We start from the raw sequence: 26,408 nt of genomic DNA, 5'->3' as shown, positions 1-26,408 counted from the left end.
GCGCGTGTGTGCCGGGGGGGCGCCGCACGCCGCCGGTGCCGAGAGCGCGCCGCGCGTGCCGGGGGCGCGCAGCCCGGTGCGGGCAGTGCGGAGCGGCCCCCGCACGAGGCTCGCGCTCCCTTTGTGCCGTTGCCTGGCAACCGGGCGGGGGATGGGAAGCGGGATCGGGGGGGATGGATGCGCGCGCGGCCGCACGCCGATGAGCGCCCGTCGGGCGGCCGCCGCCCCCGCCCCCCGGGAGGCCCCGCCGCAGCCCCGGCCGGCCGCCGCCCCCCCGCGTCCCTCGGTCGCCCCGGGCCCGTCCTGCCAAAATCGCCCCTCCGGGCTCTCTCTCCCCGACTTTGCCCGGCCTTTGTGCCGCCGCCGGGGGCCCAGCGGTGCGGGGCGCGGCCGGGGCGGGGGCCGGGCTGGTCGCTCGCCCCGCGTCTCCTCCTCCCCCGTCCCACGCTGCCCACGGGTGGGTTGGGGGGGTGCGGTGTGCGCGGGGTGTTTCGCGGGGAGGGGCGGCGACGAGCGAGGAGCAGAGGGGCGGGGGAGGGGGCTCGTTCTGGGCCCTTCGGAAATGGGAGGTGGCTAAGGCGGGCAGCGGTGGGAGCGATGGGAGGGCGGCGGGGCGCAGGCGGAGGCGCCTGAGCGCGGCGGGAGAGGGGGCGACAGAGCCGCGGGGCGGGGGGCGCCCGCTCCCCGCCGCACCCCCCTCCCCGAGCCGCTGTCCCTGCCACCGACCGGTTATTCCGGAGCCGCGAGAGGAAACGAGGGAGCGCGGAAAAGGAGGAGGGAGGAAAGGGGAAAAAAAAAAAAAAAAAAAAAAAAAAGGAAAAAAAAAAAAAAAAAGAAGGGGGGGGCAGCGTTTAAATCCCTGCCCCCCGCTCCTCGCCTCCTCCATTCCTCCCTTCATTCGACCTCCCCTCAGGAGCCGCCGGTGAGTCCCTCGCCCGCTCCCAGCCGCTCCCGCCCCGCTTGTCATTGTCGCCCACTCGCTGCATTCTTTCGCGGCTGGATTTTAGCCCTCCGGTCCGTCTGTCGGGATGGGGAGCGAGTCCGCGCGGGGGGGTGTGGGGGGGGAACACCAAAGTTGGGGGGGTCAGGAGGGGCGAGAGTGCGATTAACCCCCGCGGCGCTGGGCAAGGGGCCCCGGCGGTCCCTGCCCCGGCGTGGATGCGGCGAGGGGCCGGGAATGAGCCGGGACAGCGCGAGGCACGGGGGCTCGGCGGGGCGCGGGTCCCGGCCGCGGCTGGGGGCGCTCCGGCATCGCCGGGGGACGCTGCCCGCCCGAGGGGCTCGCCGCCCGCCCGGGGCCGGGCTGCGCCGGGCGGCGGAGCGGCGCCTTCCCTCCGGAACGGGGGGCGGGGGTCGCTCGGGGCTCGGCGGCCCCCGCGGGGGTCCCGGGGCGGGGACACCCCCCGCCGCGCGCCCGGCGTGACGTCAGCGCCCGCGGAGCCCCCCTTCCCTGCGGCGGGAAGTTCGGCGGGGGCAGGGGCCCGGGGGGCGCGGGCGGGCGGGAGTTGCGAGTTGGCGGCCCGGCGCCGTGCGGGGAGGAGGGCGGCACAATGCTGGAGGGGGACCGGCTCCCGCCCTGCCTGCCTGCCTGCCTGCCTTCGCGGGGAGGCTCGTATTGTCCCCGCTGCCCCAGGTGCGGCCGGGCAGCGGGCAGGAGGAGCTGGCAATAGCTTTTTCATCGGGGGACCGAGAAGAGTGTCGGCTCCTCCGCCGTGGCTGCAGCGGGCACGGGGGGGGATTCACCGCTGGCCGCTGCCCCCTGCTCTGACACGCCAGGGTGCCGCTCGGGGACCGGGGCGCTGGCCGGACCCCGTGCGGCTGGGTGGCATCGGGCTGCGCTCCCCTTAAACCGGCCGAGATCCCTCGGTGTGTCCGGCTGGCTGTCCATTTGGTATTCAGGATTTCTCAAGAAGTGGCATCAGGCTTTCGCGCACTGCCCTTTCGGCTATGCCGTGGAGCTGGTGGCTGTTCTGCCTTGCCGGCGTGTGCTGGCCTGTGGCCGGCTCGGCTGCTGTTGCCCAGCGAATTGCCGGCTGTATTTTGCCGAGTGGCCGCTGTGCTGTTGAAGTGGCAGCCATTTGGTCACCGTGGCATTACTTTGCACGCCGCCTTTGCTTGCCGTGGAGTTTCTGCCTTCATAGCTATTGTACGTTCCCGAAGTTGCTTTCCACATGGGCAGTGTCTTTCCTTGCGTTTGCCTTGAGTTCCGCAGCCGATTGCTTATTCGTCAGGATGGCTACTGTAAGATTTTGTATGGCTTTTGTCTGCAGGGTCTGCTTTTTGCAGGGCTGTGCCTTGAGCAAGCGGCATGTCCTTACCGAGCTCGGCGCCCAAATCTGTTGTCATTGTTTCTGGTTGTACTGGGTAGATTGCATAGGAGCCACAATGTTTTCTAGCGTTAAAAAAAGTGAGGAGAAAGTAGTGGGCCATTATCCTAAGGTGTGTAGCAGGCGAGTGAAGGAGGAGTTGGAAATGCCATTCATTTTGTGTCCACCTGAGTGCTGGACCATGGTTCCACACCCTTCAGGTGTGTGCTGCCTAAAGCTGCAGAGTTCAGCCTTGGATTCCCACTAGAGAATCCCGCAGCTGTCTGAGTTGAAAGCTGGACTCCTTTCTTCTAAGCCTGAGGGTGTTGCGTGTATCAGTGCTGTGCTGCACACACATTCCCAAGGGGCTGGAGCTCCACGGTCATTACCCATGGATAGGACGCTTGTAAATGTGAATGATCAAATTGTTCATTTGGAATTATTTTCATTCTCTTTTGCCCTGTTTCTCGGCCAAGTTATTAATGTTGTTATTTTGTGTCTGTCGTTGGTGATGGCACAACCAATCGTTTGTGTATTTCCCCAGCTTCTTAGGAATGACCTGATCTTTCAAACCATACTTTTCCAGTTATGATTCATGATGGAGCTTTTCAAGCATGGCCAAAGAGTGAACTTGTAGTACCATGGTTCTTGCTGGAAATCCTAAAAAACCTCCAAACATTTGAAAATTAAATGCGCAGTGAATTTTAATGAACAAGATGAACAGGTTTAACCTGCTGCAGTGACCTGCCTTTACCTCTCTTCATATGCATTTACCTCCTTCACTGGGTTTTGTGCCCCTTGGATACCTCTGAAACGTTCTTGCATTCTCAGTTCTAGGTTTGCCTGAACAAGGAATTACGATGACGTTTCTTGTGGGTGTACTTGCATTCCAAAACGATAATGGTCATGCAAGGAACAATGATTCTGTAGTATGGTGAGATTGCTGTTCTAAAAGCAACCTGATCAGTATTGTTCTTCAAGAGGAGGAGGAGCATCTAGTCCACTCGGACTAGATGATCATTGCAGGTCTCTTCCAACTGAAATATTCCATCCTGGTTTTATTTGTGGGTGAAATGCATCTGGTAGGTTTTTCTCTTCCCAGTGTTCAGCCCCTGCCACTCCTTGTACACCTTCCCAGTTTGTCCTGGAGCTCTCTCATGTTCATCAGTGTTTTTCTTGGGGATAGAGGTGGAGTTGAGAGGATCAGTCCATGTGGAATACAGAGCTGTGTAGGAGAGGTTTATTTATGTACCAGGTCTGGGGTGTAACATATTTGCAAATGCAGTCTTTGGAATTGGTCTGTGAACATGTTCAGATGTGGCCCTCTGTAAATACCTACCTGAATGTTTATCCATCTTATGTTATTCCTCCTTGAGTAATGCCTTTTCTTGGTTTTCTCTTACCTGGTTTTCTCTTCTGTCAGACTTTATCTTACCGAGTTAATTTCTTTCTCCCAATGTCTTCTGGACAAATAAACTGTTTTCTTCCCTTTGTTGGCTTTTCTGGTTGCATTCTTCATTCTCCATAAGGAGATGCTTTGGAAGTATGGAATATGTTTCTTGTGTTTGTGACTTCATCTCTTCCATCTATACTTCATGAAGACTGTGCCTAGTGAAGTACAAAACAGCAATGCTTTACAAAGTTCTTAAAGGCTGAAGGAGAAGGCAACACAAGTTCTGACTGTTCGAAAGTGAAGGTCTCTCTGAAAAAGTCATGCTCTTAACCAAGTGAGCACACCTAGGGTAGGTATTCTCTGCAGAATTAATTCCTGTGATCCCTGCTGGAGTCTGGTCACAGCGGATGGTTTAACATGAAGGTGAGATGCTCCTTCTGAGTGCCTTCCCTGACCTACTGAGGCTCAGCAGTGCCCAAGGCATGTAGGACATCTTTCTGTCCTTCCAGTCACTTGTTGGGCAGTTGTGGCCCACAGCCCATGTTCTCAGTGAGAATGGTGAAACAGAATGGGATGTTTCCAGCTCAGATGGCTTGAACTTCACTTCCCTACCAGTCTGCCTGGCTGTTAGGGCTTCGAGTGTTTGGTGATAAGGATTTGGCCATGTTTTACGTGTTTACCAGAAGTCAACTTTGTGAGGAAGCGATCCCTTCAGAAGCAGTGCCTAGCTTCCAGCTCTGATAATCCTCGAAGTTTCTGACCGTCTGTTTTCTGTGTGTGTTGTGGCAGCAAACTATGATTTGTTGTTGTCTCCTCCTGTAAAAATATCACAGTTTGATTGATTGTTGTGGCAGTATTTTCACCTACACACCAGAGGCTAACTGCAATATCTTCTCCAGGCAATTTCAGCCAATGATGGTCTGTCTGGGCTTTGCTGAAGAAGGGGAGCTGGTTGCTCTCAATCTTATTTCATGTCTTTTGCCCTGGTGACATTCTTCATCACAGATAGTTTAGTCGGAAAATTTTAGTCTTGTACTTCCCTGCTGTACAATGCACTTGGTGATAGCCTGTTTCTTCCACAAGGTCTCTCTGCTCTATAGATCACTTAAGTGAAGGTTGCATTTGAGCAACCTTCATCTGTTTGGACAGTGAATTGGATTTACTGTGTGTGTATATATATCTCTGTGTGTGTGTGTATATCAAAATATATATGATCGTTTGTATAATATAATATATCTTATATAAAATATAATGTTATATAGTTATTAAATTTTATATTGATATATATATAGCAGAGTGTATTGGATATAAAATGTATCTATAGCACAGTATTTTGGATATACTGCTGGTCTTTTTTGTTCAGGCAGTGCAACAGATGAAGTGATTTACCTCAGAATTATTCAGAGTTTGCCAGACACATAAAGAGGGCCCACTCTCCATGAAGAATGGTTTATCCAGTCTTGGTTATCCATCAGGCTTTCCTCATACATTGCTAGACCGTTGCTTTCAAAGTCCATTTTCACCCAGAGCTAGCTAGACCCCATCACCTTTTGGCCAAATTCTATGACTACTAATCAGTTTAGTACTGAAAAACCTGTTCTCATCAACTGGCTGGTCTGTGCAGAAAATATTAAGAGCACTTATTTTACAATAAAATAAAAGAAAACCCTTCAAAAATTTCAGTGATACACTAGATTACTATGCAAGTTTTTCAAGTGATTGATTTCTTCCGCTTTTCAAATTTTACAGTGTTCCTGTGTTGGATTTGTCTAGCTTTAGCTAGATCCATTGGACATGGGAGTGTTTGTTGCATAGGTTAAAGAGCTCTCAGAAATCTTCTCCCTTTGTAGTGCTCATAGACCATCTTCAAGTCTCCTTTTAACATTTTCAAAGGTAAGCTGTATTTATTCAGCTTAAGGCTAATAAGGGGGAGGACTTCATCACATTTCTCAATTTGTCAGCATCCTTTTTACAGTACACAGGTAAAAATGGCATGCACTACTCCCATAATTGCCTTATAAGTCCTATGTATAGTCAGGTAAAAATCAGCTCTCTTTTCCTGCTCCTGAAGAATATTCCTTTCTCTCTGCAACAGTAGATTTCAATCATTCAGGAAAAGCCTTCTTAGAAGTCTTTTGCTGAGAACTCATTTTCCTGCCACTAATTACAAGGTCTTTTCTGATCTTCTGTATATCCTAGGATTTTCATTCTTGGAGCCATTCTGTGTTCTTCTGTTCTTGATGTAAAAATCTTGGAAATTTAAGATGTTTGTCTGTCTGCTCGACCCCGTTGCAGCAGTAACACCAATTGGTCTGTGCCAGAGTTTCCATGCCAGCATTTACCATCTCACCTGCCTTACCTGCAGACCTTTATCCAGGTTTCTGCAGACTTTGTTCAGCTGGTGCCTTCACCAGCTACTGGCAATATTCCACTTTTGGCTGCTGTTGCCTCTCACTAATGGGGCCTTGCTTTGTGACAGCTGATCTGTGCGTGGCAGCTTTTTGCTGGGACAGGTCGTGCTCGTGCCACAGCTGTGCACCAAGCTTTACCCCACTGGTTGGCATGTGCTGTTCTACAGGGCATGTAAAAGGCATTAGAAATACCTCAGGCTTTGGTTTCACTTTCTCTGGTGCCTTTTTTTGTGACAGTGCAGTCCTGAGTTTGGGCTCAGTCTCTGGGCTCTTGAGTGGATGCCCACTGGAGAGGCAGAGGCCCGTGTCTGTGCTTGCTAAGGCAGGGTATACGTCACTATAGATGGCAGCACTTCAGCATAGATTGCCTGCCATGAATTATCTTGGGATCATGGAGAGTTTTGAGTACTTTTGACTTCTAGTCCTTCACTGTGTCATGACCAGGAAGACCTTGTTTTAGCCATAAACCTCTGTTTTCTGATTTCATAAAATCACAAGGACTAAAATCACCATAAGCTTGCTGAAGTGTGTAAGACAAAAGCTCTCCTTCTCCCCTCAAGGGTGGTTCAGCTCTAGCACGGCTTCCCAGGGAGGCTGGAGATGCTCTGAATGTTGCTCTCTGAAGTGCTTGTGACAGCCTTGTCTAGCTTTGCAGTTTGCTGTGAACGGGGCATTTGAGTGGAGACCTCCAGCAACCTTTTCCAAGGCAAATCTTCCTGGACACACTGTTCATTTTTGTTCCTTTAGCCCCAGGGATAAGGGCAGAATCATCCCACTTGACAGTTTTGTAGATCAAAGAGAAGCTGTGGGATCTCAAGCCTAGGAGTGACTCAAAATTTACCAGTGACTCATATTTGTTGTACTGTTGTTCCTGTGCCCATTTCCCTGGCCCCAGTTCACTTCTTTCTGGATGTGTCTGTCCATCTTCATCCTGTTCACGTGCTTTACTTTGGCACACATGGTTCTTGTGTTGTCTTTGCTGTCAGTCATGAATCCCTAGAAACAGAGAATCTAAAGGTTGTCCTTCAGGTCAGTGGCTGCAAAGTCATAGGATCATTTAGGTTGGAAGAGACCTCCAAGATCATTGAGTCTAACCATTAATCTAATGCTGTCATTTTCTAATCTAACCCAATCCAATCCAGTCCAACCCTGTCCCATTCTCCTCTGGTACTCCTACAACTTCCAGCTGTTTTAAGTGGAGGAACTGCCATAGCCAGATACAATTTCTAGCTATCCAGAAAGTGCCAGTGATTCTCTCTTGAATTAAACTGTCCAGTCTCCCATCAAACACGTGGAACCTACTAGCACCCATGGTGCCCTTTAATTTGAAATTCTGCAGCCAGTTGTTTCAAGAACTACTCTTTTTTTTTAGTTGTTTTTGAGCATGTTTTTTTATAGTGCTGTTTGATGGTCATCAAATTTGTACTGGAAAAGAGAGTAAAAAAATTATTTCCTACTTAACCTCTATTTTTCATATATGGCTATATGGTCCCCAATCACATCCTCACTTCAATAACCTTTTCTCTGGACAGAGATGTCTAACCCACTCTGTTGTCCCTCTTAATTGCCCCTTCTAGTTCCTATGGAAGAAGCAGAATTGCACACACATTTCAGGATATGGGAAAGCCATAGGTTTGTGTGGGGGCATAATGACATTCTTCTCAGGAAATTCTAGCATGCAGTTTACTTTCTCCATGGCTGCTGGATGCCAAGGTGCCATTTTCATGGATCTGCCTATTACATCCAGAGGGTATCACTCTTGAGTTGCGCTGGTCAGCTCCAAGTCTGTATGTCCTTTCCAGCTAGCATCCTCCTTTGAGTCTCTGGGCAACCATCCTGTGATGTCTCTGGGTAATTTGCTTTGCATTCTTAGCAAAGGGACATCTGTGTATCAGAAGAGGAGTGTGGGGTATAACAGCTCCATGGGTAAGGTGTGCTGAGGCGTTGCAAATATAGAAGATGCTGCACTTCATAAAATAGTGAGTGTGGTGAGTGTGATCTGTCCTTCCTCTGGATCTTGCATCTGTAGGCTCCATCCCACATGCTGAAGGCAGAGCCCAGTGTGTTTTGTTTCGTGATCCACCACTGGTCTCTACCAGCCTGTATCTCGGAGAGATCTGGAAGCTCTCCTCCAGGGAGACAGAATGATTCTTCTGGGATTTTTAAGTAAATCTGTTACATACTTAACAGTCATTTTACTGTGCCCTCAGGAATTGTTTTACGATTAACATAACCTTCTTTAGTACATCTAACCTTCATTTAGTGAATCAAACTTTATTTTCAGTTGCTTTTGCAAAAATTAATATCTTCTTCTAGGCTGTAGATTGAGCTATTGTTAAATGCATGAATGTTTTTATTATTTATTACCTTGCTTTCGCTCCGTTATTTCACCCTGTTCATCAGAATTTTTTTTCTCAGATACATTTTTATTTGAATGGAGGTTCTAGAATTAGAATTTTCATACTCAAAATAACATTCTTGCTCTTCATGGTTGTGCAAAATTAAGAAAACAAAACATTAATGTAGGCTTAATAAAATGTAAACTAGCTTTATCTCCTAAGACTGCCAGCACTCTGCACAGTTATTTTTAGTATTCTTATTTGGCACCCTTTCCTGAAGCGTGAGCATTTTAATTTTTATTTATTACTTTACTGCAGAGAAGGACCACATAGGTAGCCTGACGAGTGAATTTGTCAACAAGTGCATATAAGAAGGATTGAAGCTGTTGCCTCAAGATGAATCTCTTTTTTGCATGAGAGGCGTTATTTTAGAATAATTTTAGGATATTTTATACAATGATGGACTGGTGTGGGTTGAAAGGGGCCTTAAACATCGTCCAGTTCCAATGCCACTGCCATGGACAGAGACACCTTCCACTAGACCAGGTTGCTCCTGGTCCCTTGCAACTTGGCTTTGAACACTTCCAGGGTTGGGGCATCCACAGCTTCTCTGGGAAACATGTTCCTGTGTCTCACTACACTCATAGTAAAGAATTTCTTCCTTATATCCCATTTTAACCTGCCCTCTTTCAGTTTAAAACCATTGCCCCTTGTCATGTCACTGCAGGCCCTGGTAAAAACTGTCTCTCTACCTTTCTTGTAAACCACCTTTTTATACTTGGAATCTCAGAATCACAGTATCATTAAGGTTGGAAAAGACTTCCAGGATCATCGAGTCCAACCATTGACCAGACATCACCTTGTCAACTAAGCCATAGCACTGTGTGCCATGTCCGGTCCTTTCTTGAACACTTCCCGGGATAGTGATTCCACTCTTGCTCTGGGCAGCCCATTCCAAGGCTTAACCACCTTTTCAGTGAAGAAATTCTTCCTGATGTCCAACCTGAACCTCCCCTGGCACAGCTTGAGGCCATTTCCTCTCATCCCATTACTTGTTGCCTGGGAGAAGAGGCCAGTCCCCACCTGGCTACAGCCTTCTTTCAGGGAACTGTAGAGAGTAATAAGGTCCCCTCTGAGCCTCCTGTTCTCCAGGCTAAACATCCCCAGCTCCCTCAGATTCTCTTCAAAGGACTTGTGTTGCAGATCCTTCACCAGCTCTGCTCTTCTCTGGACACGCTCCAGCCCCTCAATGCCCTTCTTGAATTGAGAGGCCCAGAACTAGACACAGGGTTTGAGGTGTCACTGGCCTCACCAGTGCCGAGTACAGGGGGACAATCACTGCCCTGGTACTGCTGGACACACCATTGCTGATCCAACACCCATAGTCTTTCCCCCACCCCCTGGGCAGGTCACCTGCTCATAGAAAGAGATCAGGTTGGTCGAGCAGGACCTGCCTTTTATGAACCCATCCTGGCTGGGACTAGTCCCCTGGTTGTCCTGTACATGCCATGGGATCACACTTGGGGTGATCTGCTTTATAACCTCTTTGGGCACTGAGGTCCAGCTGACAGGCCTGTAGTTCCTCTGATCTTCCCTTGGGCCCTTTTTGTGGATGGCAATCACATTGTCCAACCTCTAGTAACCCAGGACCTCTCTGGTTAACCAGGGCTGATTATAAATCATGGAGAGTGCTTGGTGAGCTCTTCCACCAGCTCGCTCAGTACCCTGAGCTTAAAAGCTACCAACAGGACTTTCCAGAGCCTTCTCTTCTCCAGGCTGAACAATCACAGCTCTCTCAGCCTGTCTTTGTAGGAGAGGTGCTTCATCCCTTTGATCATCTTCATGGCCTCTTCTCGACTCCTTCCCACAGGTCCATGTCCTTCCTGTGCTAGGGACCCCAGAGCTGGATGCAGCACTCCAGGTGGGGTCTTGCCAGAGCAGAGCAAAGGGGCGGAATTCCCCCCTCACCCTGCTGCCAATGCTGGTTTTGTTGCAGCTTAAGATGTGTTTGGCTTTCTGGGCTGCGAGCGCACATCGTTAGCTCATGCCCAATTCTTTGTCCTTTTGTCCTTTTTGTTGAGATTTTTGCCACAGGGCTGCTCTCAACCGCTTCATTCTCCAGCCTGTACTGATCCTGGTGATTGCCTTGACCCATGTGCAGGACCTGCACTTCACCTTGTTGAATTTCATGAGGATCACATGGTTCCACTTCTCAATCCTGTCAAGATCCCTCCGGATGGCATCTCTTCCCTTTAGCCTATCAACCACTTGACTCGGTGTCATCTGCAAGCTTGCAGAGAGTGCACTCAATCCCACTATCTATGTCATTGATGAAGATATTAAATTGTACTGGTCCCGGATCCTTGGGGGGACACCACTGGTTCAAGGTTTCCACTTTGACATTGAACTGTTGACTGTAACTCTTCGGATGGAGCCATCCATCCAGTTATCAAATATCACAGAGACTGGTTTGGCAACTATGTCACCGACTCCCTCAAGGCCCTGGGATACATCTCTTTGGATTCCATGGACTTGTTCATGTTCAGTTTCCTCAGGTGGTCTCAAACCTGACTTCTTACAATTGAATTGTGAATCAGCTCTTATATACATAGATAGATCTAAATCTAGATAGACTGTTCAGCTTGTGTATTAAAAAGTGTGTGTAATTCACCCTCTGACATAGAGTGAAGTTTCTGGAAGCATTCATTTACATTTATTGTTAAAATTTATTTTAACACATCTCATAGTGACCCATTCTGTGCCATATTTTGAAGACAGAAGTACACTGTCAGTATGAAATCAATATCTTTATAGAAAAAAAAATCAACATGTCTCACTGTTTTCATACTGGATTTATATTTTGACCTCTTGAGAAGTAGTCACAGTTTGCACTGGTGTTGTAGGCGTTTCTGAGTTTGCCACGTGACTCTGTGCTGCCAAACCTCCCTGGCAGGGCAGGTCACAGCCCTTCCTGGCCATGTCCCATGGCTGCAGGTGGTTGGATGTGCCTGTCCCAGCCCTTGTGGAGGGGTCTGCAGAGGACTGGGTGGTGTGTGCACTGATCCTGGGCTCTGTGTGTGCAGTGACCTTCATGAGAGTGACCTGAAGGATTTCTGTTCCTTGATTAATTAACTTCCCAGCCTGAGTTCATAGCCCCTGCATCCACCCAGTGTTGTAGTTATTTTGTAGGAGACAGAAAAATGCCTTTGTTTGAAAACTGCCTTTCATTTGTATACCTTTGTATATTTATTCTTAACAAAATTTACTGAATAGAAAAGATTTGCCAGTCATGGCAATATTCACACCCAGGATAGTATTAGCCACAAATGTTTGCCATGTTGATTTTCAACCATTTTGGCATCCTAGTCCCTTTGCTCGCAGAGTCATTTTCCCTTTTACAGTAATGTCATGCTCCAGGTATGTGTCAAAAGACTGTGATGTGCAACCTGAACCCGGACCTGTTTTTTCATTGCTGTCCAACACTGAACACGGTGCCCTTCCCCTTCCTTCCCTCTCTTTCTCCATCATGCCCTGTAGTAAAATGCCAGGGTTCAAGCATGAAATCAGGTAATTAGCCATTGGGAAATGTTGTGCTTCAGGTTGTGTGATTGCAGCATTTGGGACAAAACTTAAATGTTTTCAAGATCCTACACAGTTGTTAAAACTGATTACACATCTGGAAATTTTCCCTTCACTTTACAAAATGAAGGAGACTGCAACAAGGGTTAAAAATAATTGGGACCATCATTCATTGGGCAGTCATATATATATACATACATACATATATATATATATATGTATATATACACATACTGCTCTTCTTAGTGATCTTTACCCATGAAGAGGGATCCATCAATTATCATTCCAGCTTATTTTCAGGACACTTCTCAGCATCTGCAATGTGTTAGAAAGCAGCTGTATTCGTTTTGCCACCCTGGTTCCTCCCTCCAGTGTTAGTCCATCCCTTTGTAGAAGTGGGAAGAGAAAAAACAGGATGAGAACAGAGAACTATTGAATTACAGAGAACCAGACTCAGTTTAATTCTCACATCTGACTTCTGAGTCCCTGTCTTTGTGTACCGAATGCCTTGGATTTCACGTCGGATTTTGAATGTGATTCCTACATTTCAGAAAATGACTTAAAGAGTAGTCACTGTGTACTTTAAACAGTTCCCAAATGAAGAAGACAAGAGGTTTGCACTTCAGAACATCTCTACTTAGGCTAAAGCAGGCATTCCACTGATTCATTACTCCAAACTTGCATGGACTAGTATCTAGTGGAAGATGGCTTTGTCTATAGTAAATAAACCAAAAAAAGGATAATGATGTTAGCTCTTTTTCTTAAATGACACTGATGCTGGGAGTCTTCAGCTCTCCCTTCTGCTGGCACTGGCTCCAGAGAGGGTTAGCTGGACCTTAGCTGTCAATTGACCTTCTCAGGCAGACTGGAGCTTTGGGCTGCCTGTCCCAAGGGGTTTGCTCTGCTGTTGAGCACCTGCTGAAGTGTCAAACCCCTCCATGGCTCTGGCAGCATCTCCCTGTTTTCCCAGTGCCAGTGGAAAGGGGCTCCCTGCTGGTGGACATGTGCTGGGTGTACCCATGCCTGCAGCCCCAGCACGTGCAGTGCTCTGGGCATGTGATTCGTTCGTCATTTACAGTTCTGGCCAAGTGCTCAAACACCACCCCAGAAACTTGGTTCCCATTTCCTCTGCTTCTGTCGACATCTAGGAAAGTTTATTTCCTCAAACCTGCAGCCTAATGTGTAAGTGCTCTCCTGAGCCAAGGACAAACGTTCAGCCTGCTTTATAAGAGGTAAAATTTCTCATTTGAGATGGACTTGTTTCCAGTTTGGTTACCTGGGAGAATTGCTCCACATGACAGCCTGGGAAGGAGAGAACCTGTGTCCTTCAGCAAAAGAGGAGCTGGACCTCATAAGCTTCTGGCTGCCAGTGCAGGACAGTCCAGGTTTAGTGAAGGAGAATTACTTGGAGTTGGGGAGGAGGAGCGGGATCCATTTTGAATGCCACGTGGGGGATGCCTGTTGTGTGTGTGTTGCTTGCTGAAGACTTCACCAGGGCTTACAGGAGAATATGGAGGGGTTTGGGCAATAAGCCAAGCCAAGCTGGGTTGTATGAAACGCAAACAAAAAATAGCAATTCGCAATGCCTCGTAACTCAGTTGAACCTGTAGAAGACTTCACAGGGCCAGGGAAAGGTTAAGCCTTCCACAGCAGCCCTGTCACATCTCACCTCCTAACCAAAACCATGGAGCCCTAAGAACACTCCAGAGACATTTGCAGGGATCTTCAGTCATGGGAAGGGTTACCTGTAATGTGCTAATTGTAAAGGCTCACATAGCAGGCTTTTATTTCATAGATGTTAAAATCAGAAGGCGGATTTGTGATCCTCTCATCTGGCCATAACAGTTGCTGTACTGAGCCTAATAAGGTTTGCGTCAGTTCTCTTACATATTTTAGTAAAGTCTTCACTGTCTAAGTGAAAGAAACTTCTGTCTCAGTGGTTGATTAAGTCTCTTGAAACGTCGCCGTTTGTTTCTGGCTTTGTTTGTTGCTGCATATTCAGTGGCTGGAATAAGTATGGAGCGGGTATCCCTTTCAAAAAGGGAAGTTTCAGTTTGTGGTTGGCTGTGTGTTATTTCCCAGACTGACTTCTCTGAGAAGAAGATGGTAATTGTCATTCCAGGGTTGCTGGAAAGCTGAAGTGAGACCTGTGTGCTGCGTTATCACCCTAGCTTCTTTGGTGTGGGAGGCGTGGGTGGTATCCCTATGGAATGCAGGGAGCAGTGGCAGTGGGAGCATGCTCTTGCTGCTGCTGCTGTGCCTTCAGAGCTGAGCTAATACTTGCAGGTTGCCACCATGGCGTGAGTCAAAGTCGAGTTAAATTAGGATCACCTTACGCATTTCAGTCTTTCGTTTCACGTAAGAAGTGTTGATTCTGGATGCTTATCTAGAGTAGCATCAGTGTAACTGGATGAATTAGTAACCAGAGGCCAAAGCGTGACAGAAATATGAGGCTGTAAAACAAGTCAGCAGGTGGGCACTGGGAGAGGGCTCTGCCTCCATTAGGTCAGTTATAAACCATCATCAGCTATTTTTCTATTAAAGAAGAGGTCTCAGTTAATGAATTGATGTGTGTGGGAATTAATGCTGGATGAGTCCCCCTGGGGCTTTTGTGATGAGGGTCAAATAAAATATTAATGGAATTTAAACAAACAGTCCCCTGATTTTCCTAAGTACCTTCCGGATGGGTTTCTCTAAGCATTGGTCAGGGAAGATTGTGGAGCCCCAGGAGAGACAGGCCAGTGTCATTACTCCTACTTCATGGTCAGGGAAATGGAGGCAGTGGAAAGCAGTGACCCTGGGGCCACACAGTCCAGCAGCAGGGCTGCACAGGAGCTCTGAGAGTTCTCCTCTCAGACTGCTTTTGCTCTGATCCCTGTTTTCAGCTCCCTTCTCAGAGAAATGGAAGTCATCCCAATTGCTCCTGTAATGCTTGACTGGAAGCTGGTCTTTCCAGGTGTGGGATGGTCTTCAGGAGCCCCAAACCCATAGCCTTCTTATTCACAAAATTTCTCTGTGCTTCCAGATGAGAGAATAAAACCTAGTAGTTGTGGTTTTTTCTCCTGGTGCCTCATCCACAGGACACATTCCCTTGTCTTTCAGACTGTCCATTCCAGAGGCTGAGTATAGCAACTCAAATGACAGGCTTGGGCAGGACAAAGTCTCTTTGGTTACGTGTGTGCAGTGCAGAGCAGTGCAGAAGGTCTTCAGCTTGCTGGATTCAAGCAAGCTAACTTCAGGAGCAGTATCCCTGAATAATTTCCTCCAGTTTCCAGGCTAACACAAACATGGTACTTCCATACTAGAGAGCAGGAACTGTGTGATACAACAGGGTGTTAAATATCTACAGTAAAATACTTTTGGACATGGCACAAAGCTGTAAATTGTTCCAGAGGGATCTCAGAAATCCTCCTGCTGCTGCAAAGTGTAAGGATGTACTCTGCATCCCTGCAGAGTCTCACTCTGAGACATTGAGAAATGTCCAGTGTGTTGAGGAGGAGGAGACCCTGGCAAGGCACTCCAGTGTGAACAGAGATGATGATTGTGGTGTGCAAAAGCAAAGCTAAATATGTTTTCTCCCACCTGTTTGTGTACCTTGGACATGGAACAGCCCAAGCAAGACTTGTCACACTTTCTGCATGACATGGTGGTGTGCGAGTATTCCAGCTGGTCGAGGGGTCCGCCGCTTGGGACCTAGAGAGCCACAGCCACCCCAAAGGATGTCTCGCTAGAAACAGCTCCTTGGAGGGTCAGGGCGCTCCTCAGCTGGACAGAGGGGCTTCTCAGCAGGAGGGCAGAGCAGTGATTTCAGCTCAGTGCTCTCAGCTCCTGCCCTTGTGAGTTAGCCCCTCTTTTAGCCGGCCGTAGTGAGAGAGAGAGAGGTCTCGTGTGGAATTTCCGCAGGTGGTACTTTATTGCAAAGGTACCAACGAAAGGGGTCCAGAGACCCCTCTGCCGACCAGAGGAAACCCAGGGGTTTTTATGGGACACCACCAGGGTGGGAGGAAAAGAGTACAAAACCAATCAGTTGTAACAGATCTACATAAAATCCCAAAGGGGCTTGTAGGTCTCAGGACAGGTCGCTGTAACTAGAAAGTTTGTCTTTTGCCTTAGGGGCTCTGGGTGAAGTTGCGAAATTCTTTGTTAACTCCTCAGCTTGGCCCTCTCCAGGGCAAAGCAGCTGGGGCTTCGCCCACCTCCACATGCGAGTGCAGGTGGATGTGCTCTGGAGAGGGCAGGGCTGTACAGTGCCCTTCAGCAAAGGCCACTTTGCTGAATGACAAATGACACAGAGCTGGCAAATGACAGCACATGGCCAGATAAGAATGCTGTAACTTTCTGCACTGACCACAAGTGCGAAGACTAACTAAAAAAGTCAGAAAAAATGTGATTGGGAACATTTTAAAGCACTTTCCTGTTATTTTTTTCCCAAGGAAAGGAAAATACTAAAATTATTCCAGAAGATGGATAACATCCTGATAACCATTCCTTCTTGCATCCTCCAAAGTAGCATTATTTGTCCCAGAATTATAGAATTGGATTGTCACAGAATGGCTTGGATTAGAAGGATCATCTATTTCCAATAACCCTGCCATGGACAGGGACATCTTCCACAAGATGAGGTTATTCAGAACCCCTTCCAGCCTGGCCTTGAACACTGCCAGGGTTGGGGCATCCATGGCTTCTCTGGGCAACCTGTTCCAGTGCCTCATCACCCTCAGAGTGAAGAGTTTCTTCCTAATATCTAATCTAAATCTGCCCTCTTTCAGTTTGAAGCCATTAAAAATGAATACCTTGCATCGTGCACATATCACTCCTAGAAACTAGAAGTCAGATACGGCAAATCTTTTCCCACACTGATGGGAGAGTTTATTGCATTCTTAGTAAACATCCTTGAGTCTCTAAATAAGGGAACAATAATAATTAAATAATTTTGTCACATTTCTATAGCACGCCACAAAAGGATGTTCTATAGTCCACTCAGTGTTTCTCCCCCTTCAGCTGCTTGTCTGCCTTTCAGGATTCAGTGGGATCTCATTGCCGTGGCTGGTGTAAGGCCCCCTTGCAGAGGAGCTGCCCCTCTCCATCTCCTCGGGAACAACCGAAGGGGGGAGTGGAGTCATAAAAATTTATGTTTTCATCAAACCGGGCCAAGGAGAATGGGGGTCCCACACCCAAAAGAATGAAGACACGACAGAACAAGGACTCAGTAAGTGAGGTGGGAGAGGGGGGTGGGACACAAGAGGCAAAGCTGGAGGTGTGGGTTGGAACTGAGGCTCCCTGCAAAGCTGGTGGGCATGAGTTTGGCACAGTGGAGTGCAAGGGGTTCAGGGGCTTTGGGAGCCTGGGCACAGAGCAGGAGTGGTGGGAGATGCAAAGCAGGACTGACACAGTGATCCCTCTCTCAGATGTCAATGCGGAGTGGACGGAAGAAAGAGACTCCGGGGCCCCGAGAGGAGCTTAGGTCACGGGGTCGAGCTTCCCCTGGTGGCGTCAGCACCTCCAGCAGTGATGGCAAGGCTGAGAAATCCCGACAAGCGACAAAGGTACTATCAGCTAGAACACAAGTCTGGGGTGGCCAAGGGCTGCCCAGACTGGGTGGCATCCATTTGAGGATCCAGGGACACAGACCAGAAGATACCTACTAAGGAACCCATGCTGGGTTAGCTTCCTGAAATGAGGAGAATCCGTCTTTGCTCTTGTGCTCACCATCTTGCATTTTTCTAAGAACTGGTGTTTGGTCTCACCAGACACTTTTAGTGCTAATTTTTGCCATATCCCGGGTCCATGTTGCTCTGCTAGTGTCATTGACACACGTGCCATGGTGGCTGTGTCTCACCTACTGCAGTCTGTGAAGACCTGTCGGGGTGGAAGATTTCCCAATGACCCTCCACCTCTCTGTTCTCCTTGTCTCCTTGCAGAAGGGCCGGTTGGAGGAATCCTGCACCCCCAAGAGCAGCAAGCAGGGCCGAACAGAAGAGATCTCAGAGAGTGAAGGGGAGGACACCACTGCTCCCAAAAAAACCAAAACTGAGGTGAGCTCTCTCTGCTGTGATTGCTGGCTTTCCCTGCTGTGATCTGCTGCCAGTCCAGACCAGAGGAGTCTCCCATTCCCTATGTGTGCTGCTCATGCCTGCCTGAGCAGGAGCCCTGACTGTTCCAAGTGGCAAGAGTCTGACTCCGTGGGCAGCCACAGGTCGGGTCAGAGTCAGTCCTTTCTGATCCCCAGCACAGTGTGAAATGGAGGTGCTTAAATCATGATGGGTTCCAGGTGACAGTGATGCAAAACCTGCTCATGCACATACAGAGTCGTGGCAGGGCTCTTCTGAAACACCAACAGCACCAGGCTGGATTGGTGGTTGGGTGGTTGGAAGACTCAGCTCTTGTGCTTCTCCATTCACTTATATCCTGTTCAGAGAACTGGCCTTAAAGGCCTGCAAACATGGGCATGCTTGTTCATGTTAAGAGGTCATTATAATTCAACCATCTTGGTTACACTTCTGTGATTTCTCTATGTGGACAGTGTTCAGCTCAACGGTGATATTTTTTCAGCTTAGTCTCCCATGCTTGTTAGTTACCCTTACCCATGATGACTGCTTAATCACCAGTGCACATTGTCTGAGGCAGCAAGTGGTGGGGAGGAGCAGGGATTGGGAAGCACAGGGGAACTCCTGGAAGTAAGGAGTGGAACAGTGAGAGAGGTCTGGTGGAGAGCTGGTCTCCTTGACCAGGGAGAGCTGTGCAGGGGCAAGAAGAGCAATTCTGGGTCTGGGGCCTGTGCTGGGACCAGTGTGGTGTGTGCTGCTCCATGCCACTGGTGATACCATGTCCTAGCCAGCAGCTCATCACCCGTGTTATATGTGTTCCCTCTCAACCTTGTGTGTAACAGTTCCCTGCTCTCCCTCACTACCTCTTTACACAAGGTACCTACCATCACCTCCTTCCTGAACATGGAATGCTCATGAAGGACCTCAGGGCACTGGAAAGGAGGCAGGAGGACTGGTGTTACATATACCTTGCCAGACAATGTCTCCTTTCCTCTGTGAGGTTTTTTAGTGCTGGGCTGGGCAGAGAAAGGTCAGAAAACAAGTTCTCTGGGAGCTTGAAGTGGATCACATGTGGTCTGGGAGGCCTCATAATGCCCCTTTCCTCGTCCTTCCTACTTCAGGAGCTGCCCTGTCCTCCATCCCCATCTGATGTTGACAGCCTTGATGGCCACAGCTTCAATGATGAGATGAGCAGCGACCCACGGGACATTGACCAGGATAACAGGAGCACCTCGCCCAGTGTCTACAGCCCTGGGAGTGTGGAGAACGACTCTGACTCCTCTTCTGTGCTGTCCCAGGGGCCGTCTCACTCCTACCACCACCCCCCCCTTTTCCCTGAGAGCCCGCCGGTCGCTCCCCCTCCCGACAGCCTGGCCCGTCCTCCAGAGCCCAGCTTTGGGCTCCCGGGCGAGGTGCACCCCCAGGGACCTCCTGCAGGAAGTTACCATTCCCAGCTGGAGGGCCAAACCTCACGCATTTTCCAGGCTCAAGCCCCACAGACACCTGCCTCCTCCTCCTCCTCTTCCTCCTCCTCTGCTGTCGCTGCCCCTTCTGCTCCCCCTTCTTCCTCCTCGGCCTCTTCCTCCTCTTCCTCCTCCTCTTCCTCCCACACTCCCCTTTATCCTACGGCCAATGTGGTCCAGGTTGGGGCCAAAATTGCCAGTGGAGTGGGGGGGCTCCCAGCACCAGGGGCTCGTGAGCAGACCCTCAGCGCCAAGCACAATCCCCCACCTACCACCCCAATCTCACTGGCGTCGGTAGGAGGAGGGCTCCCCCCTCAAAAGACACCCCCAGCCAACCCCCCGGCTGCCCCCCCGGCCTCGGCCCCTTCCTTCCCCCACGTCTCCTCCAACCTGCCTCCTCCGCCGGCCCTGCGCCCCCTCAACAACGCAGTGGCCGCCTCCAGCTCCCCGGGGATGGTGGGGCAGGCCCTGAGCGGCCACCTGCCCTCGCCCCACAGCATGGGGCAGGACAAGGCGCCGGCCCTGGCCCCCTCCCGCTACCCTTACGCCCCGCCACCACTGCCGCCCTCCAGCTCCTCTGCCCAGTACCCCCAGCCCTCGCCGGGCCAGCCCCTGCCCAGCTACAGTGCTTCCTACGGGCACTCCTTCCCCCCGCCCAGCGGCCTCTCCGTCTCCAGCCAGCCCCCCAAGTACACCCAGCCCTCCCTGCCCTCGCAGCCCGTCTGGAGCCAGGGGCCTCCCCCTTACAGCCGCCCCCTGGGCAATGCTGGCTCCCACCCCGCTGCCCCCTTCCCTGGCCAGTCTCCCCATCACCAGCAGCCTCCTCAGCAGCACCACCATGGTCACGGGAGCAGCGGGGGCATCTCCCCAGCAGCCACAGCTCCTCCCCAGCCTCCCGGGGGCTACCCCCACGGCCTGGAGTCCAACAGCCATCACCCTTCCCATCCCACCTACGGGCTGCGCCTCTACCCTCCGCACAGCCAGGCCGCCTACAGCCAGGCTCCCTCCGCCACTGCGGCCGCTGCCCCCTCGTCCTCCTCCTCCTCCTCCTCGTCCTCTTCCTCCTCCTCATCCTCCTCTGCTGCCTCTTCCCAGGGAAGCTACCCCAGCATGTGCACGCACCCACCGGGGCAGAGTCCTGCCACCTACACCTTCCCCCCACCACCGCCTCCCTCCCCTGCTCATGGGGCTGGCCCTCCAGTCACCTCTGCTGCCACCACCCTCTCCACTGTCATTGCCACCATGGCCTCCCCCTCTGCAGCCCCCTACAAGACAGTCTCGCCCCCGGTACCCCCCTCAGCTGTGGCCCCATATGGGAAGCGGGCGGCCTCCCCTGTCCCCACCTTCCAGCCCCCGGCCCCCTACAAGCCGGGCTCGCCTCCCACTTCCTCAGCTGCCCCTTTCCGTGCAGCCACCCCTCCTGGCTACCGGGTGGCCTCTTCCCCTGTGGCGGGGGGCTACAAAGCCCCCTCACCCGCCCCCTCTGCCCCACCACCCTTGCCAGGGAGCATGGCTGCCCCGGCCCCGCCGCCGCCCCCGCTGCCCCTCAGCGCTGCTCAGATCAAGCAGGAGCCGTCGGAGGAGTACGAGCCCCCGGAGAGCCCCGTGCCACCTGCTCGCAGCCCCTCGCCACCCCCCAAAGTGGTGGATGTGCCCAGCCATGCCAGCCAGTCAGCCAGGTGAGGGGAGGCTGGTTTCTCCAAACGATGGGGAGGGACGTTTGGGCAAGGGAAGAGGAAATCACCCCAAGCCTGAGGTGCAGCTATGCCCTTTTGCCTTTTTCATGATGCTCTTCACATTCCCACAGTGCCGTTCCCACAGTACCCGTCCCTGTCCCCGTCCCTGCTCACCAGCCCTGTCAGCACTGATAGGCTTCGCCTCTCATCCCCAGATTCAACAAACACCTGGACCGTGGCTTCAACTCCTGCTCCCGCACAGACCTGTACTTTGTACCCCTTGATGGCTCCAAGCTGGCCAAGAAAAGAGCAGACTTGGTGGAGAAAGTGCGTCGAGAGGCTGAGCAGAAGGCTCGCGAAGAGAAGGAGCGTGAACGGGAACGGGAGCGGGAGAAGGAGCGGGAGCGGGAGAAGGAACGGGAGCTGGAGAGGAGTGTGGTAGGTCTGGGGGTCCCACTGCCGCAGCGCAGCCAGGGCGGATGCTCCGGGGCCCCCTCGGCCGCTCCCCGCTGGGACCCTGAAGCCGGTCTCTCTGCTCTTTTGCAGAAGATGGCCCAGGAGGGCCGCCCAGTCGAGTGCTCGTCCCTGGGCCCGGTTCCCCACCGCCCCTCCTTCGAGCAGGGCAGTGCTGTAGCGACTGTTCCCCCATACCTGGGCCCTGACACCCCGGCTCTGCGCACCCTTAGCGAGTACGCTCGGCCCCACGTCATGTCCCCCAGCAACCGCAACCACCCTTTCTACGTGCCCCTGGGCGCCGTCGACCCGGGCCTGCTGGGCTACAACGTGCCAGCCATCTACAGCAGTGACCCGGCCACGCGGGAGCGGGAGCTGCGGGAGCGGGAGGCCCGCGAACGAGACCTGAGGGACCGGGACCTGCGTGAACGTCTCAAGCCTGGCTTTGAAGTCAAACCGGCCGAGTTGGAGCAGCTCCATGCCGTGCCAGCTGCTGCCATGGATCCGTTCCCACGCCACGGCGGGCTGAGTCTGCAGACGGCCCCCGGCCTTCATCCCGCTTTTCCCTTCCACCCAGGGCTGGGCCACTTGGAGCGGGAGAGGCTGGCGCTGGCAGCCGGCCCGACCCTTCGTCCCGACATGTCCTACGCCGAGCGCTTGGCGGCCGAACGCCAGCACGCCGAGCGGGTGGCAGCTCTCAGCAATGACCCTCTGGCCCGGCTGCAGATGCTCAATGTGACACCTCATCATCATCAGCATTCCCACATCCACTCCCACCTCCATCTCCACCAGCAGGATGCCATACACGCAGGTAAGGGCCGCATGGTGGTGGTGCCCTTCACAGAGCCCTGATTTCTGTCCTACTGTGCCTTCCTTGTGCTCCCTCCCTCTGGCATTGGGAAACCCTAAAAGCTGACGAGGCTAAATTTTGAGGCCATAGATCTTCAGCCAGAAGAGCCCAATATCACGGTCATTCTTCCTTGCCCCCACTCTCATCCCACCAAAGGCACTGACACTGCTGATCAGCGAGCAGCAAAATTGTTCGCACCGTGTCCTTTTGTTCTGGATCTATGGGGCCCACAGTACAAGGGCTGGAGTCCCACTGACTGCCTGGATGGTGCTGCTGTGAACTCCATTCCTTAGAATGGAGTCTATAGAGGGAGCGGGAGCCCTGCTAGAACAGTTTTGGCAGTATCCTTGGGACTAATGAAATGTCGGTTCTCAGGTTTGCTCCTATGGCTGCAGATAGAGGGATGCGATGGGATGGGAAAGGAGGTGGGCTGATCATAAGGAATTGGAGGCTGCTGTTTTTCAGAATTGAATGGTGGTCCCTACCATTTCCACATCTTACAGGAAAGCAAAATTAAAAGGTTTAGGGATGAAAATCTCAGGGAAGCAAAGGCCAAGCTACAGTGCAATAGCAAAAAAGTGTTGTGCCTGCACAGGTGCTGTGGGCGGTCAGTAGGGTCTGGTGTCAGTCACAGACGCTGGCTCTGAGCAGCTGCAACTGGTCACAGATGGCATGAGGTACAACTGAATGTCCATTTTCCCTATGATCTGTGGCAGGACACCTTCCTCACACTGCAAGTCCAAACCCCTAGAAAGAGCATCTGTCCTGGATAAGACCTGGAAAAGAAAGCACCCAGTACAAGTATGCACGTGAATGGCTGTCAGGGTGACAGATAGGCATGATATGGGGTGCAGACATGATTGCAGAGCAGGTCCTTGCAGAACCCTACTGAACTTTTAAGGACCTGTACTTCTAAGGAGCAGTATTTCTTCCAGAGGAGTGTAGGAACAGAACTCTGCCAGACTGGTTCACATGAAGTTCAATGCAGGCAAAGAGTAACACTCAGAAGGAGATGTGTTGTTTAGCTGTGAAATTATCCCATCCCCAGCACTCTCTGACCCTCTCTCTCCATATCTGTTTTTTGAGGCCTTGTGCCTGTCTCTGTTACCTGCTACAAAGCCTGGGATGATTATCTTGTGGTATCTTTTCTTTCCAGCCTCAGCCTCTGTTCACCCGCTAATCGACCCCCTTGCCTCGGGATCACACCTCACCAGGATACCATACCCAGCTGGAACCATCCCCAACCCTCTCCTGCCTCACCCTCTACATGAGAATGAAGTGCTGCGCCATCAGCTCTTTGGTAAGGAGGTTCACAGGGACTGCTCTTGTCCTCCAGAGTGCATCAGCAGAGTTCTGAGGGGCAGGGGTGTCCTCAGGAGGGTCACAGGACCCAAGCGTGGTCTGTTGAACAGAGCGTAGGACGGCCCCACGCTGTCGGGATAAGCACATGGGCAGGGGTTGGGAGTGCAGCGGGGTCTTCTTGACTGAGCTGTGGGGCCTTGGATGGAGCATTAACTTGGCTCTTCTCTGTGTCCCCTTTGGCTGCAGCCGCGCCCTACAGGGACCTGCCGGGCTCGCTGTCGGCGCCCATGTCGGCGGCGCACCAGCTGCAGGCCATGCACGCGCAGTCGGCCGAGCTGCAGCGCCTGGCTCTGGAGCAGCAGCAGTGGCTCCACGCCCACCACCCTCTGCATGGCGTGCCGCTCCCCACGCAGGAGGACTACTACAGGTGCGTGGAGCTGCTCTCTCCTCACAGCAGCACCTGCGGGCACAAGCAGTGGGAGCAGGAGGCGCTGCCCCTGGGGCGGGTGACTGTGCCCAAGCCCACACCGGGAGCAGGGACACTTTGCCATGGGGCACAGCTGCGGGTGGGCCACCAGGAAGGTCGTACTTGACAAGTGGCTATTCAGTGGCTAATCCCTTGTGAGGTCTCAGCTCCTCCCCTCTGAGGGGGGAGATAACTTAGGTATTTCACACAGGTTGATGCAGTTATGACTGACTAATACCCCTGCCAAAATACAAAACATTTAGAAGGGTTTGATGGTTTTGCCAAGATAAGGCATTCACAAGTGCATGGGGAGGCACACTGGGAAAGAAAGAGGTGCAACGTTGTACCTTTTCAATAGATCCTACTTCAAAGATCTACAAAATTTCCCAAGTCAGCAGTGTTGTGTGGGTCTAGATGAACAAAGGCAGGTGAATGTAGTAAATTGCCTTTTCCCCTTTCACTATCACCTTGTTCTTTTTTTTTATCCTAGCCACCTGAAGAAGGAAAGCGACAAACCCCTTTAAATGGACTTCTTTAAATGTGACATCATCATGTCTTTCTCTCAAGAGGAGCAATCAATCAACCAAATCCTGGGGGAGGGGAAGCTGCAAAGTGACACATCCTGGCCCCACCATGCAGTAGAGTACAAGAGAATATGACAAAAAGTACAGGATGGCATCCTGGGAAAAGTGGAGGAGAGAAAATGGGGAGGGGCTGAAACACCAATAATGGACCTGAAGCAATCGGTACGTGATTACAGCTGAGCTGTGAAGAAAGGAGAATCAGCATTGCACAGAGCTCAGAAAGACAAAGACTGATGTGAATTCAGGGTGGCAGCAGCTCCATCCTTTGTTTTGGGGGAACAGTTACATTAAATAAAAAGTGCAGAGCATGGAAGGACTTCATGTACAGGATGCTCTTGCCTTTTCTTCTTCTGCAAGGAGGAGGTGCAGCCAAGAAATAACTGCCAACCCAAAAGAGTCTTTTTTCAAGATGCCTCCTCAACACCCCACCCCTCTTTAGGTGTAAGATACCGCTTAGCGATACAGAAAAGCAACGTGGAACTTTTTCAGATTAGCCAGAGCAGCTTCCCATTCTCCCAACATCCCTTCAGATGCAAACGAAGCGTTCCAGGCCCCTTCCTGAGCGGCCTCTCCTGCCTGCGGAGGGTCCGGTCCCAGCCATCGGGGTGCAAAGCACCGCAGGACTCTTTGCAGGACGGTGGCTGTGCTTTCCCCAGCTGATGGGAACAGGCAGGGCCATGAGGTGCGAAGCACCTGCAGACTGTTTTGGAGAGTGCCATCACCACCGTGACCCCTCTGAGCCCCTGGGGAGGGCTGGCGTGGCCGAGCGGTAACACTGCGTCCTGGGACTGTCTGTAAGATGGTGGCTGCCCCTTTCCCCTCACCCATCCTAATTGATGTACTTTAACTCATGCACATCCTATTAGACGTGGCAGTTTTATGTAGCAACTTGTGACTCCCTTGCCCCTGCGTGCGTGTTCTGATTTCACAGTTGTATCTCTCGATTGGTCCCCCATATATATATATATTTACTTAACCATTAAAGGAAAAAACAACCAACAACCCAGCTATGGAAAAGAAAATAAACAACCACCCAAACGACGTTCCCCACGCACTCCCCGAGCCCCGACACACATTCTAATAATTTATATATATAAATATATATATGAAGCTCTTAAAAAAGGAAAAAAAAAAAAAAAAGACAAAAAAACCCTTCCAGAAACGGGACTCCGGTGTGTTCATTTCTTTTCACTGGGGCGAGGACGGGAAGGGCAGAAACACTCCCTGTGATAACTGGGAGAGGGCTGGAAGCGGGCGCCGTCTCGGGAAAGTCGCCGGGGAGCCGCCGGGCAGGAGCCCCGCCGCCGCGGGAGGGGCGGGGCGTGCGCGCCGCGGACCAATAGGAAGCGACAAATTTGCATACAGTCGGATCGGCACGGCAGGGCCGGTTCGGAGGCCGTGGAGACCGCCGGTGTCGGTGTGGAGCGGGGCGGGCGGGCGGCCTCGGATCGGGGACCCGCAGGGTAGGCTCTGTGAGGAAAGAGCAGCCCTCGCCGTCACCTCGGGGTGGGTCGGCCCGGAGGGGGCCCTCTCACGGGC

The 26,408-nt window shown here is 51.6% G+C and overlaps 1 protein-coding gene across 3 annotated transcripts; it reads left to right on the top strand.

The window, feature by feature from the left end:
- Nucleotides 1–458: 458 nt before the first annotated feature.
- Nucleotides 459–26,113, top strand: ATN1 (atrophin 1). Of its 3 annotated transcripts, XM_066341106.1 has the most exons (11): nucleotides 459–922; nucleotides 16,798–16,911; nucleotides 17,049–17,237; nucleotides 17,437–17,574; nucleotides 17,950–18,063; nucleotides 19,197–21,217; nucleotides 21,430–21,652; nucleotides 21,761–22,478; nucleotides 23,674–23,817; nucleotides 24,066–24,246; nucleotides 24,776–26,113. In XM_066341106.1, the coding sequence occupies exons 3-11, from the start codon at nucleotides 17,160–17,162 to the stop codon at nucleotides 24,807–24,809; spliced, it is 3,651 nt and encodes a 1,216-aa protein (XP_066197203.1). In that variant the 5' UTR covers nucleotides 459–922; nucleotides 16,798–16,911; nucleotides 17,049–17,159; the 3' UTR covers nucleotides 24,810–26,113. The 3 variants fall into 3 exon arrangements, with proteins under 3 accessions (XP_066197203.1, XP_066197204.1, XP_066197205.1); XM_066341107.1 differs by lacking the exon at nucleotides 16,798–16,911 and having other exon boundaries at nucleotides 469–922; nucleotides 17,049–17,246; XM_066341108.1 differs by lacking the exon at nucleotides 16,798–16,911 and having other exon boundaries at nucleotides 475–922.
- Nucleotides 26,114–26,408: the final 295 nt, after the last annotated feature.

Source organism: Sylvia atricapilla, chromosome 2 (assembly GCF_009819655.1).
Source record: "Sylvia atricapilla isolate bSylAtr1 chromosome 2, bSylAtr1.pri, whole genome shotgun sequence".
NCBI classification, from domain to species: domain Eukaryota; kingdom Metazoa; phylum Chordata; class Aves; order Passeriformes; family Sylviidae; genus Sylvia; species Sylvia atricapilla.
Note: the sequence above shows the minus strand (reverse complement) of the source record. Positions and strands in the feature narration are given on the sequence as shown.